The following is a 15,170-nucleotide window of genomic DNA, read 5'->3' as shown; positions in this document are numbered from 1 at the left end:
ATGAGATGATTTAACCCTTTCAACATCCCTTCGCTGTAGATATAATTCTTCCCCCCTTCAATTGGATGAGATTATGTAAGTGGCCCAAGGTCACCTAACTAGTAAGTGAGGAAGCCTGTTGCTTTTGCTACCAAATCACCATGCAACAGTGTACATTTTTGGATAAAAACAAAAACTTGCAGTCAAAAATCATACTGTGAAGTGAGCGTGGGCTGCAAGTTAGTAGCTGATTATTTGTGAACCACAAAAATAATGAACTGAATGGGTTCTCATGGAATGGGGGTGAGCATTCACAATGGAGTGTGCTCTATGCTGCCAGGGTGTGACTGAGGGCTTGGGGAAAAAATAAACCATAAAGACGCCCCTCTTCCGTATTTACTCAGATTTGGTATTTTAAAGCTATCTTTTGGTTAAAAATATTTTAATTTGTATTCATTACTACTACTTATAAATGTTTATTACTGGCTACTTAAGGATCCGCTATAAAACTACTTCTCTCCTGAATATTCTATAGAATATTGATTATGTCTCAGTAGAGAGCAAAGCCTATTTTCCCCTCTGGATAATTCTGTGCACATCCAAAATAAAGAGGATTATTAATTATTTAATAAATTCTGAACCACTCTAATAAGCAATTCAGTCAAAGTCTCTCTACTCCTCCCTTCCTCTGACTATCTATCATCCCCAAGAATTATTCAGTTTCCAGCATTCTGGACCGTAAACAATTTGATGATGATTATTATAAAACTCTCTTGTAATTGGCTAAACAGCAGTAAGATATAATCCTGATATGAGAGCATACTTCAAAAATTCACCATTCATAAAATATGTTTCCATCCTTTGCATTCTATCTTTTGCTTTGTTTCCTTATCTGTATCAGGAACAGGCTAAATAATTTTGAAATCAAATTATAAGCTTAAAAATGACCATACTGAGAAGATATCTCAGAGAAGCAGAAAGAACATCAGCCTTTATATCAGAAATCTCAGCTGCAGTCCAGGTTGTGTAATAAACTGCCATTTAACTGGGCAAGTCACTTAATCTCCCTCGATCTTATCTGAGAAATGAAGTAGTTGCCATTATAAAGAGACCAACCAGTTCTAAGCATTTTAGGAAATGCAAAGGCTATAATAATGTATAAATGTTTAAAAGAAATTGGCATTATTCTTTTCCTTCTTGAGTTTTCAAAATTAGAGAACTTAAAACATCTACATTTTTAAAAATTTTTGCCTAAAAAATGGAAGCCAAAAAGTAGTTAAAAACTCCAAACTTACAAAGATTTCAGGGGCAGGCTCCAAATTCTAGAACACTCAAGACAGGAAGGAAGAGGGAATTTGGGGTGGTTAAATAAAATACTGTAGGCAGCACTGGCTATATAATTTGCAGGGCCCAGGGCAAAATGAAAATGTGGGGCCCCTAGTCAAAAAGTTATTAAGAATTTCAAGATGGGGACAGCAAGCATTTAACCAAGCGTGGCCCTATAAGAGCAGGACCCTGTGTAACTCCACAGGTCTCACGCCCACGATGCTGGCCTTTTGCTTTCAGAGATATAGGTGTGATAGCTAAAGAGATTTTAGTTTCTATCCCTAAATTGATCATGGTTACTAAAGTGAGTCATCGTGGTCAGAAAGGTATCTGAACTCTTATCCAAAACCACCATTTTCTCAAAATTACCACAAGAAGTCCAATAAAAAGTCACACAAAATATTTTTAATAACATACTTTTAGTTAATAGGCTTTCTTTTATATAATGTGAATGACTGAACTGAATCCAGTTTTGGGGCCACTAAGGCACCCTTAACTTTTGATCAACCATTCCCAGGCTGCTGAGCACTAGTAGAGAAAAAAAAAATCACACAACGCTGATGACTGGTGACTACTAATTGCTAATATTTCCTCAAGGCTGCTGGACAACTCTGGCCTTTACTTGCTCATTCCATTCCTTTCCTCAATTCCTCATAACATCTACAGCTTCATCCTTCTCAGTTCTCTTTCAAGCACCTGCTTCCCCACCTCGCTATCTATAGGAGCTAAAACCAATATAAAAAAGAGAGGTCATTAGGTGGTCACCCACTCAACTTTACTCTACCCACCTACCACCTTAACTACCCCCGGGTCCATCTGCGACTCCGTCGTGTTCAGATCCCGCCCTTGAAAAGCTTTGCCATTTTATCGCTGTTGGACCTACAGATTCAATCTTCTCCTTCCTTCAAGCATTCCTCCTCTGCATATAAATAATCTCAAGTGCTTTTCCTTTTAACTCCTTCCTTGATCCTAGATATAATATTATTTCTCTCTTCAGTCCGTTCTTTGAAGAAAATACATACTCTCTCTTTCCACTTCCTCCCTTCCTGTTCACTCTCAGCCAATCTTGCACCCGCCCCCTCCTTTCTTCAGCCCATTTCCTAATTCCTGGTTCCTCAAATGGAGCTGTTTTTTCTTGCTGTGAAACGAAGCATGAACCATGGCAAACCCCGCATGAGGAAATGCTGGTCAACAAGATTCCAAATCATCCATGAACTATTTCATGTAATTGAGGAATATGGGCATAAATTATATTGTACCAACAGGTGATTGCAATACTAAATTTTCTATTTTAGAAGGGAAACTCTTCAAACTGGGTCTTTGAAATAGAAAAACAGTCTTATAATGTTTTTAAAGAGGTGGAGACACTGCTACATACAAAGGGCAGAGTGTCCTTGCACTGCTGGAAATGTTTTAGCAGCTGTGGAAACTTTCAGCAAAATTTACTTCCAGCAACTGAAAGCGATGTGCGAAAACTGGGCTTTTCATCGTGGAGACTGAAGCACTTACTAAAGAAATGAAGATGTGGAGGCACAGCTAGGAGCTGTGTGGCTCCTTCTCACGGCTCTGCCTGGAAACTCTAATGTGGTTTGTCATCCCCTGCCACACACCACTGCCCCTCTTAAGAAATCATGTATCTTGATTTTGAACTCTTTGCATGACAGGATGAAATACTGTGAGGGAATCCAGGTATGCATCACACCTCTTTCCCCCAAAGCATGAGAAAAATGACCCAATGTGCAAATATGGGCATTCTCCCAGAACTTCGGGGGCTAAAGCTCACACACTTTTAGTCACTGACCTGGAGAGCGATTGGTAGTGTTACATTGCCCTTTTCCTAACTGTGTGGGGGCTTCCTCCCACCTGAGACACCTAACAATTTAAAATCTTACATTCACAAATCTTTGTACCCAGCAGCTCTAAATCAGTGTATTACGATAGCAAGAGAAACTCAGGCTATAAGAACTAAAAATTGGCCCAAAGGAGCTGTCTGTTTCCTTCTTCTGGGCAAGATAAAGTCCCAATAGCTATTTTATCATTTAAGAATTCTGGGTATAACAAGGATGCATTGCTGCCTCTGATAGGAAATAAGTCACTTGATTAAGTGCCTGCTGTGGGTGTGCTGTATGCAGTGCTCGGTTTCATGAAACCTTTAAGAACTTACAGCATTTAGCTTTCCTTCATGATACAGCGTATTAATAATTCTAATTCAACAAAAGCTCTACTGTTGACATTATTTCATTTCACAAAAGAAGCGGACATGTACTTATGAGGATAGAAGGCTTAATATGCATACATTTTATAAATAAGTTTTAAAGTGTTCCATTGAATTTAATACAGGTTGACTGTGCACCGGCTATGTGTAAAGCGTGAATTTATTTTGTGAGCGTAGCTGTGGATCTGGCCTAGAGCTTTTGTCCCCAGATATCTACACTTGTAATTGCTGAAGAAGCATATTTTCTCTACAGAGTCTCTCTCAATCCTCAGGTTTAGGCTGTTTTGCTAAGTTCCAAAAAATGTACTTTTTGAGAAAGTAATTAATTACCTATTGAAGAGCGTGGATACGATGAGGGTTCAGATACTAACATTAGTTATTCAGAAAGCGTGTGAGCCTTGAGTTGCATCACTTTATGTCACAAAATTAACATCACTTGATTGATGACAAGATATAGTCAAAGGTATGTACTTTCCCCCTTTCTATATGGGCAAAACCAAAAATAATACATGCAGAGTTATTTCTCTTAAATATCTGGCAGGGCACATGATTGATTGTTAGAAATGTTCTGACTTGGTTAAGACAAAATTGAGCCAAATGTTAAAGCGTGGAAAATGTTGGTGTAGGCAAAGCGAGCATTCTGAGAAGCTCCACAATCAGCCGGCACACAAACATGCCGAGATCTGACCCTCAGGTCTCATGCAGTCTGTTTCCCTGCAGCCAGCGGTAGCTTTAACCCTTCAGTGCTGTGGTGGCATCTCATGTTGAGGGAGAGGAGTGGAACCCTTATTCAGAAATTAGCTTTTACTTGGTGGATGACCGTCAGTTTACATGACAGAACTGCACTTCCACTCAGGTATCTGGTCTCAGGACAAATCTATATATATTTTATAGTAAATCCTCAAACTCCTTCAGAAGGAAATTCTAAGGTTTCACTAGTGCGTTGTGGTTTGTGTGGACTGCGTGTTTAAGAGACTGTGTAACTGCTGGGTGTGTCGCATAGATCTTTCTCTTCCTCCTGTGAGTTTTCCACCTCTGAATGAACTTCTGGACGGCAATTCTTTCAGATTACGTAATGTCAGCATCCCTCAGGGTTTGCTTTCTAAATGAAGTGCCCGTGGGATGAGATGGCTCGTTTCTTGGGTTGACTTTCCAATGCGTCTTGGATAAAGCCATCACTGAAAGGGTTAAGGTATGTTACTGCAGCAGCTATCAGCAGACCAGTCATCTACCTTTGGTACTTACAGGAATTTTATGACTCTTGATCATATTATCAAATTCTTCATTAATTTTTTTGTATTTTTCTTCAGTGCGTGGGGTGAGTGCATAAGAGGAGTCAGGATCGGGGCTTTCACAGCCTTTGTTTTCTTTCTTGTTCAAGGCCTGCCAGGTTCAGAGAAATATCAAGAGTAAAAAAAATGAAGGGTGTTCCGAGTACTTACACACAATCTTTGCCTGCTGATCATTAGATCAATATCTTCGTTAATTTTCCTGTACTTGTCCTCAGACTCAGGGCTGTGACCTACTGAATCGTCTGCATCAGGATCTGGGCTGTCACAGCCATTAAGGCCCTTCTTTCTCAACGTCTGAAATACATAATGTGGAAAGTTCAAACCTAGACAAAAGCTGTATGAAACAATCATGGGCGTTCTAGAAGTTCAAGCTGTCCAGCATTTCAGGTTGTTATTACATATGCTTAGTACACTACAGTAAAGAAACCATGGAGAGAAACCGTGAATCATTTCAATAGTGCACTCATTACTAGTTAATAAAAAATAAAAGGGAAATATTCCTTTTGCAACTAAATTCAGTCAATGAACAAAGATGGTATGAGGGCTGAAGTTTCATGGTATGGAATTCATACATGCTTCATGTATCTAGTGAGAGACAATTACAGAAGAATTCAAGTAAGGTAGCAAATTGCAACATTATCTTCCCACAGAAAAATCAGAAGTCAGGACATTACACAATGCTTTCAGAATCTGTGATCGTGACAAAAGCAGAAATGTGGGAAACAGATCCCGAGTTTGAGTCGAACACTCATCGTGTCCTCCCACCCCTTGGGCTGTGCCCTTAACAGCCAAAGGCAGTAGAGAACCCAGCCCACATGTTCACAAAACGCCCGTTCAGAAGGTTTAGATGCTGTGATTATAAGGAGAATCACCTTTGTTTAGTCTGGTTGGAGTTCTCTACATGGGAAAATCTGTATTGAAATTGATAATACTGAGAGGTTATCTGCCTAAACACAGGCTGAAAGAAAAGTCCACACCGCTGCATGTACGGCTTCATTATCATGAGCCGAGTAAGGAAGCCCGAGAACTCTGAAAATGGGTAACCAAGTCAATAACTATCAAACCGGCGAAAGTTCCTCCTGGTTCCGGCTGAGCAGGATCGCCCTGAGACTGTCTCCTGACACATGAAAGTGAGAAGTCAGTGCCTTATCTCCAACCTCCTGTCTCCTGAACAGAGGTCTGCTCTAGTCTCAGCTGTCACCGAAGGAGAAATACTAATGTAACACTCCAACAGAAAGAGTATGAGTCAGGAGGCCTGGGTTTTACTTTCTTTTTTTAACTGATGGTTGTCAACCTTAATTGGACATGATCCGATTTACAGAGATAATGCTATGTTTTTAGAGATCATAAAACCGATTAATCACACAGCGTGCCATGTTAATTATTAATAGACTAGCAACATTTCTGAATTTTCCTGGTATGACCAAAATCGTTTATAAAGAGCTGTGTACCTGTGTCTCTCATTAATGTAAAGTTCAGCAGAGCTCATCTTTATTAAAGACAGAATCACATACAAATAAAACAAAAGCTGCGACAACAAGCTAAGGAATTCAAAGCTGAGATAACGCTCCATCTTTAATTCATGCAATTGGGAAAAATAAATAAAACAACATGAGTTAAAAAGGGGGTGTCAGTCTCAAAAATTTAAACTCCTTGGCTCTTATCAACGTGTAACAAATGTAACATTATTTAAAATTAGTTTCTGAGGCACTGAAGATTTTCACTTAAAATCAAACGAAGAGAGCTACCATTTCTAATACATCTATGATACACTGCGGCTCTGTAAATATTTATTAATGTTATAGTGGTATAATATAACAAATAAACATATGGTTACAGCTTATTATGTGGTAAAACGTCTGAATATTAAAATGAATATTTTGACACAAGATGATAAAATATACATTTACAATCTTGGGGAATTTATAATTGGTGGGGCCACCTGTCCTCCTCTCCGGCATAAGTCTTCCTGGAGGGTTCCTATAGTATATAAAGGACGTCACAATACTTCAGCATAATAATTTTATTTGCTAACTTAATTCCTTATGTTTTAAACTCTTTTGTTAGCATTATCTCAACCACAAGAGGCTTCTTCCGGGTGATAACTATTTGTTGTATTATGAAGTGTTTCTGCTTTGATCTCTACATATCCTTGAGCTTTTAAGAATAATTTCTGGGGGTCTTGCATCATACTCCACATATGGTTCAGAAAAATTAACTTATGTGGAGAAAAATATGTAAGAGCAAGAAAATACTATACTTTTACAAATTTATCTGCCTATATTTCTATAAGGTATGTTAAGAATACCCTTTTTTAATTTTTAAAAAAGTTTTATTTGTGTAGTGTTTACATTTTTTAGATTATTGAGGTAAAAAATTCTTACGTAAACCTTTAAAGTCTTATCTCATGTAACATGAATTTATAGTCTTTATCTAGACAGATTTTTCAATGTGCATGCGAATCTTTTATCCAATAAATCTTAATGTAAAAATTATAGTTGTTTTGATGTGCAGATTTTTGACAACAGAACGCAAGGGTTAGGAGAGGCCTATCAACTGTCATTACAATCCATCTGGCACGTACATGTGTGCTAAATATTCTTATGAAGCTTTTGGGGGTAGATATTGTGTTTGGTTTATAAAAATTCAAACACCAATTACACTTTATTGAAAGACCTCCATAAATATTAACTCATTATCTCTCACAAGTCTTCCACGAAGATATTAGGGAAACCTCATGCCAGTTCTCCAACTAGCATGGCCAAACATGATGGCCAAGCCTCTGCTTCCTTTTGGGGGCAATGTGGAGCCCCTTTCCCCTGCCCAGGCTTTCCCATGCTCCGGACGTGAGGGATGCAGGACACATCTCTCCCACTCAGAGGCAACCACAGCAGGAGATTGAACATGGAAATAAATTAGTAGAAATTAAACAAAACTAGGCTGTGGGAAAATTTTAAGTATAAAAATGTGGCTAAAATGTTGACACTTCTTAAACATCAAATTTTAGACAGAGTAGGATGCTTATTGGTCAATAAAACACTTAGTAGTTTATATATTAAAAAATCAACTAGATCAACAGCTTGCTTTGTACCTGAAGAATTATAAGGACTATTAGGCAAACAAAGCAGATGGCAGGAAGCCACAAAGGAAACATCAGTGATGGGGACAAGGGAAAAACAGTGGCTCATTTTCTACCAATCAATTCTTCTTGTATCTGACTATGTTATCTTACAGTGAATATCACCAGTACTTTAATGAAATATTTCTACCACTTAAAGGTACACGATAGTCTTACTTCAAGTTAAACTGTGTTATTTAAAAAAGGAGCATTTTGAGATACACAAACACAAAATCCAATAGCAAATTAATATTGAGTTCCAAATTCCCATAATCACATAACCAGAACACTAAAAAAATTGTTCAAAAAATATTATCCTCAGCTGAGAGCCTGTAGGACACATTGCTGCCAAGAACAAATGATTACAGTGAAATTATAAAGCTCTGAAAATGGAAGTGATAGCACAAACTTGAATACCATAGTGTGAATGTGGAACGAGAAGAGCAGTCTTATCTTTATTATAACAATCTACAGCCGTTCAATGATGACAAAGGAAATTACTGTTAGATTCAGCCAAGTCTGTCTTTATCACAGTAATAAATAGTTGGTATAAACTAAGGGGATTACTGAATGGATAAATAGGCATTATTCCTTCAGGCCTTTTTCTAGTAAAATAGAAATCTCTGCTGCTGACCTTGGAAAGCTTCTCTGATCTTTTACAAATGTAATTGGCCAGGTAGTGCAGGCACTTAAATCATTATTCTTTTACAGGGGCTAGAAGTCCTGCATGTATATATACATTGTAAGTGTCTCTCAGCTGACTGTGTTTTGAAAAGATTTATTCTGTATGTCGAGATAAGGCAAGAGATATAGCAAACCCACCAGCTTCTCTTGCTACGTATCTAAAGAACTCTTCCGTCCAAGAACTCTGTAAATCTTGAGTGAGTCTGTACACTGGAGTCAGGTTTCCATCTGAGATTGACACTTTTAGGGGAGATCAATTGACTGCAGAGGCTTCTGGGATGTTTGCACAAGGCAGCGACTGTCATGCAGTGAGCTGAGAAAAGCCGTTTCTTAGAGAAGTAATTAGATTGACAGAAGGTGACATACTCCAAACAATAAATGGGAAAAGGAGTCCAGACAGGTGATCCAAAAACCACGTGGACTCTCCTCCCAGACATGTGGACATATGGACCCTGCATTCCTACATTTGTTCTTCGGGAACACTTGAACCACATATAAACTGACGCTGATAGGTGACAGGTGCTTCAACAATTCTAATGAAATAGATGTGGGGAACAGATTCTACTTCATTACTGAAAGGAATATAAATGAAAAAGAATACCACATGGAGCTCTCATTTCTTGTCTTAGGCATTATGTTATCAACTAGAAAACCCATTCTGTATACAGTGGTAAAACTGGTTTCTCCTTCTTAATTATTTCTCGCTAGTAAAAAAAGAAATAACTAAATTATTGGTCTTTTTCAATTATGTGAAACTACATATTTTATATTACTTCTATTTAAGTAAAATTCAGCCTCTTTCAGGGGGCCAGCATCACAGATTAAAAACTTGCAACCATTCAATTTCTTTCCATGTCTGCAATCTTAGTCCTTAAAAATGTCTAATTTCAGCATCTTTCTTTTTCTGGAGCTATCCATTGTACAGCAGAAATTTCCAATCCTTTCGTGAGAAACCCCAAAATATTCATTAATTTTTCTTAAAAGCCAAGTAATCACCCTTTCTTGCATGGCACCATGACCCTCACTTCAGAGGGCTGATGTGTTGAGAACACACGCAGGAATTATTTCTGTTAGTTGCGTGAATGTCATGTTCACACAAAAGCCAAGGAAAAAAAGACAACTTAGAAAAGGAAGTTCTTTTCCTCTGACATTACATCATTTTTGTGCTTGTCTTTCACAGCTTTACAAAGATAAGCATCTGCTCTTAACAAGCTGAATAATCTTTAGAAAGCAGAAAATCCACATAGGAATAGGAGGCGCAGTTGAAATGGATACCACCTTTAAATGAAGTTTCTATGAGTATTTTTCTAAGCATCCTCCCATAGTGGTGTGCCTATACTGATGACGCTGCTGCTTCCAGTGCCTTCCGTCTCCGGGGAGTGGCTGTCCTAAGGACTGCACCCTATGACTTATTTCATTTAAAACATATTCAGCAATTATTGAAAACCTACTATGCACCAGTACTGTTTTGTGCTCTTGTTTTTTAGAGAAGCAGGTGCCACAAATTTAAACTAAAAACCTCCGAGCTGACCTATATACAACAGCGTATGTTTTTTTTGTGATTTCTAGCACAGATTACTTTAGGCTGGGGGAAGATCAGCTGCCAAGAAATTTCTCCATAGGTTTTAATAATCAAAACTAGGCATTGTCTGTACTCGCTCTCTTTATTCCATAGTTCTTCTTTGTTCTTAATATAGAAATGAAAAGACACATTAAAATACTGTGAATTTAGTACAATTAATAGGTAGACTTTAATTAGACAAGCAAATCATATCTAGTACAAAAGCATGAAAAAATTAAATTTCACCAAAAATTATTCATTCGTGGTGAAAATTTTAGTAAAAAATTGAAAATACAAACCTTAACAATGCTACATGTCTCTAGGTTATTGAAGCTCATTCTAACCAGATATTAACTCCTGCTGGGGAAAGGCTGGGAAGAGCTGGAGAGTTTCATTGGTTTTGTTTTTATTCATTTCTTCAAAAGATGATCTTAATATTGGACTTACAATTTTTTTCACTGAATAATTTTTCATCTTCAAGCAATGGAAACAAAAGATACTAATTAAAGATCTGAAGACTTTTAAAGTATGGAACATAAAGAAACATCCACCCTCTGCCTCCTATGGCCATGAATTATTTCATATAAACGTTCAGATGGTGACAGCACTGCTGGGACTCTAATTCCGGACAAGACCACCAAGGATCATCCGGCCCTTCCTCATGCCTTCCAGAAGGGGAGGAATAATAGTGCATAAGCAACTGGCTTTTCACACCTTGTGTCCTTGCTCAAGTTGGGCTTCTGGAATGAGCCCACCAGTACCTGTTGCCTGGATGTGGACAGTCCCCTTTCAAGGTTGAGCTGACACATACGTCATCTCCTCTCTGTAGATTTTTCTGACCCCAGGGCTGAATTAATTTCTCCCTTATTCATGTACTCACTTACAGCATACATTTTTCTGTTAGAGCCCTTATCGCACTTTCTTGATTATTTGTCTCCTTTGCTAGATCATGAGTTAATTAACAAAGCACTTTCTTTTCTTCTCTTTTGGAGTTTCAACACAGAGCAGGGCCTGAAACACTGCAGGTGCTTAGTAAATGCTTGCTGAACGAACAGAACACACATTTCCACTTCAGTGCTAATGTATGCAGAGGTTTCTCAGCTGTATGGAGGTTTCCGGCTGGTTGGAGGCAGAGATGGTAGTGGGATTTAGACCTCTCGATATACATTTACTAAGTGCTACTATGCATCAGGGGTTGTCTGTGGTCCTCTGGATGCAAAGATGCTTTTTCTGAATATATGATTAAGATAATTTGTTTACATGTTTTTCTTCCCACGAGTGAGCTCCTGGAGGTTAGGGACTGTTTACTAGTCGTCTTCTATCACCACGACTTAGCACAGGGCCTGGCACACGGTAGAAGCTTAATAAATGCTTGTAGCATTAGTGATAGACTGAATGGATGGATGAACACAACAGGAAAGAACGTTCACATGCTAGAGGAGAAAGAGTAGTCTCCATGTAGTATTTTTGAAATTGTAACTTCTTTTTTCACCGTTTCACACTATGTTAAAACTCAGTTATTATTTTACTCTAAGTAACTGTTATAAGATGACCATGTTTTGAAATGTACATTTTTTAAGTTAGAAAGCAATGCAGCACAGGCATAATTTGGACGATGTATGAAACTGATTATAACTCAAGAGATTTATATCATTGAAAACTTAAAAATTGGGGTATTGGTCTAAATATGGAATGTGAGAAAAACTGAGGATTCATGAGCCAGCCCTGATTGCCTAGTGGTTAAAGTTTGGCATTCTCACTGCTTCGGTGGCCCAGGTTCGCTTCCCGGTCTTGGAACCACACCACTCCTCTGTCAGTTGCCATGCGGTGGCAGCAGCTCACATGGAAGAACCAGAAGGACTTACAAACTAGGATATACACCCATGCACTGGGGCTTTGGGGAGGGAAAAAATGGAGCATTCCTGAAATCTTTAAGGGAAAAAAACCATAAGTATATAATCTCTGTGATGAAATGAGTAGCATGAAAGGGCATGGAATCCAGCATGGAAGGGGAAAAAAGGGAGCGGTATTTTAGGCTGAATGTATAAGGTTAGGAAAGGAAAAACAGAAACTTTTTAGGAACGAGCATGGGGAAACTTTTGTGAATGTGAGTCAGATACTATAAATCTGAAATAAGCATGTTTTAAAATTCTTGGGCAAAGTTCATCTTTTTTCCCCATTCTTGGATGCTGGTCTACTGCTCCACTATTCTCCTGGGCTTTGCCATTGGTCTTATTCTGGGCCGACCTTAGCCTGGAGGATTCATGGAAAATCAGGGTGATTTTAGGGCCAATCAGATGATTCAGGCCTCCCCAGGATAGGTCAGTGGTTTCGTGTTTTTATGAAGGATTCTTCCACCACACCTCTTCTGGAACCTGGACAAGGCACGCATCATGAGGCTGGCCTAGAATGGGACCGACACAGGGAAATTTGGCACACTTAGCCATGAAACACTCCCTGACATTCTGAATCCAGGAGAGATCTGAAGTGAAATATTAAACAGTGGACATTTTAATATATAATGGTTGAAATGCATGTTAATATATGCAGTTAATCCTAATAATCTCTCTTAAGCAAGCTAAGAAAATAAAGGCTGGGATACAAAATAAAAAGCTGAAATACAAAGGATCAAATTGTAAGTAGACTTGAAAAAGGGACAATGTCAGTGATTTCTTAAATAAGGAAGGAAAAGCTAAGCCAGAACTATAAACGAAACAAAGGTTGAGAAAGAGCGGAGAGGAGTAAATTAACAAAGATCAGGAAGCAGGATTTTTGAAAGTATAAAATATGAAAGCAACTTCATCTACTAACCCTTTTAGACTCTGGCATTTTACTTGCAAATAGGTTACAGGGACAAAAAAGCAGAATCTTGGGGGCACTGATTCTTTAAAAATAACACATTGAAGGATCTTTTAGAAACCATTATTTTTACAAAAGAAGATGTATATGTTATCTTGGGTAATCCGAGTAAGGTCAAATCATTATTTTTGTTTCCACGTAGGCTCTTTTCTAGTTGTTAATGCCTTTTTATTGAAGTTGGGTCAATGCCTGATTAGTCATTTGAAGTGGGAGTAGTCTGCACTGCCTGGATTTATCCGTCAGCTCGGGACTACAGTTCAGTCACCATGCTTCCTCATTTCTATAGGATTCCCATGACCTCTTCTACCACAGCATTTAGTTTCTCATTTTTTGATTCCAACCTACCCCTCTATCCATTCCCCTCCCATCTTTTCTTTCCCTAGCAAACATCACAACCTAGTTGTTCAAGCTGGAAACCCAGAAAACACCCCTGACTCCATCATCTCTTGACTCAACTATCACTGTTTTGTTTATTTGGTCTCCCATCCTTAGTCTGTTTGTCCTCTGGCCCTCACTTTCCAGTCAATCATCCTTCCTACTTTTGGCAGGGTCTCATTACAATGCAAATCTAACTGTGTCACTGTTTTCCTTATAAACCATGGCGGTTCCCGACAGCCACACTTGTTAGTTTGCCCAGGAAGACCTCCACCTGCCCCTCTAGCCTTGTTTCTTCCCTTCTCCCCCAGCGTTCTGGGTTCTGTCAAGGTGGAACTTCTTACCATTTCCCAGGTCAGGTAGGTCCCTTGATAATACTGTTTCAATATATGTCATTCATTCCTGTCTGGAATATCCTACTTTACTCCTCCTCTCTACCACACAAACCTTAGTCATCCTAGGATATCTATTACCTGATGCCATCACTTGCTCCATGAAGCTTCTTCCTCTCTCTCCAAGGCACTTAGGGACTCCCTTCTCTGTACCCCTACAGTCTTTGGCTTTTTCTGTGCTTTTTAAAAATTATATGTGGTCTATTATATTCTATTTTATATTTTAACATGTCTGCTTCATCATTAGATAGGGAGTTCTATGAGGATTGTGTATCTCTGTCCCTAACGGAGGGTCTGACAAATATATGTGGGCTCACTATAGGCTCACAGTAATGGTTGTTCACTGGATAAATGAATAAGCAAACAAACTTGACAGTCATACTTTCTAACAGTGACAGACTAATTGAAATGAGTTGGATAGTGTCCTAAGATGACAGCGTTATTTGTTTTAATGAGATTATTAAGTCAAAATGCAAGGAGCACAACTTCTGGTTAAAGCAATCTCTATGCTCACTTCATGACTGTGGCACAGGATATCCCTGTGGGGGGAGAGGGAACAGAGGAGGTGACACAGACTATTGTAAATGGGGCGCAGAGATCTGCTCAGCTCCTGGGCCTTTTGCGGCTACTGGTGCTCTAAGTTACCACCAGGTGAACAACATACTGAGAGCCGAGAGTACTACAGGAGGTGCTTTCTCTCATTCTCTTCTCTATTCCTAGGTTTTCCCTCTGAACAAGGGCATTACCTTTGATGTAATATGCAGACTCTCTGTGAGTTGAGATCTATAGTTTATCACTAGCTTATCTGGAAAGCAGAGGCTATACAGAGCATGTGAAAAGGCAACACAGATGAAAAGATGTGAGGCGGGCCACTGACTGACTTCCGTCATGACAATTTTGATCATACCTGAGGATGGTACTTGAGATACCCAAATCCTCACTTCTGAGATAGCCAGGGACTCCCAGAGGAAGGTTAAGTTGTTTCCCCTCCTCACACCTCTCTCCCACCCTGGGCCTCCTCAGGCTGAAGAGAGGTCAAGAGCTCCAGTGGGCTGGACCCTGGCCCACTCTCTCCTGGGCTGGCCCTTGGCCTGACGGGGAAACCCTCTCTCGGCTGTTCACCCTTAATACTGTAGTTTCCATGTGTTACATCACAGGACCAACATATATCACTAACAGATTTCAGTCTGGGACATCACTGAAAATACTTCACCAAGTTCTTGTCTGTTCCTCAATGTATTAAGTGACAAAGAGAGAGCTTTTCGAGGACCAGTTCTGGATCGTGAACATAGACTTTATTTATGGTATCTTCAACATCTTCCCCCAAAATACCTGACATTCAAACCTTTTTTCTGATTGATTTATCTCT

General features: G+C 39.0%; 1 protein-coding gene across 50 annotated transcripts in view; it reads right to left on the bottom strand.

The window, feature by feature from the left end:
• MEF2C (myocyte enhancer factor 2C) overlaps positions 1 to 15,170 on the bottom strand; it is a 166,214-nt gene that overhangs the window by 36,988 nt on the left and 114,056 nt on the right. For 31 of the 50 annotated variants that reach the window (XM_070233329.1, XM_070233344.1, XM_023618024.2 and 28 more), the window contains one exon: positions 4,963 to 5,106. In XM_070233329.1, the coding sequence (XP_070089430.1) occupies positions 4,963 to 5,106 (144 nt within the window). Of the gene's footprint in view, positions 1 to 4,765; positions 4,904 to 4,962; positions 5,107 to 15,170 lie in introns of all 50 variants that reach the window. The other 19 variants (XM_070233331.1, XM_070233346.1, XM_070233330.1 and 16 more) reach the window with 2 other exon arrangements.

The sequence above is a fragment of the Equus caballus genome, chromosome 14 (assembly GCF_041296265.1).
Source record: "Equus caballus isolate H_3958 breed thoroughbred chromosome 14, TB-T2T, whole genome shotgun sequence".
In the NCBI taxonomy this organism is placed as follows: Eukaryota; Metazoa; Chordata; class Mammalia; order Perissodactyla; family Equidae; genus Equus; species Equus caballus.
The sequence above is the reverse complement of the archived record's forward strand: the minus strand, read 5'-3'. Positions and strand labels throughout refer to the sequence as shown.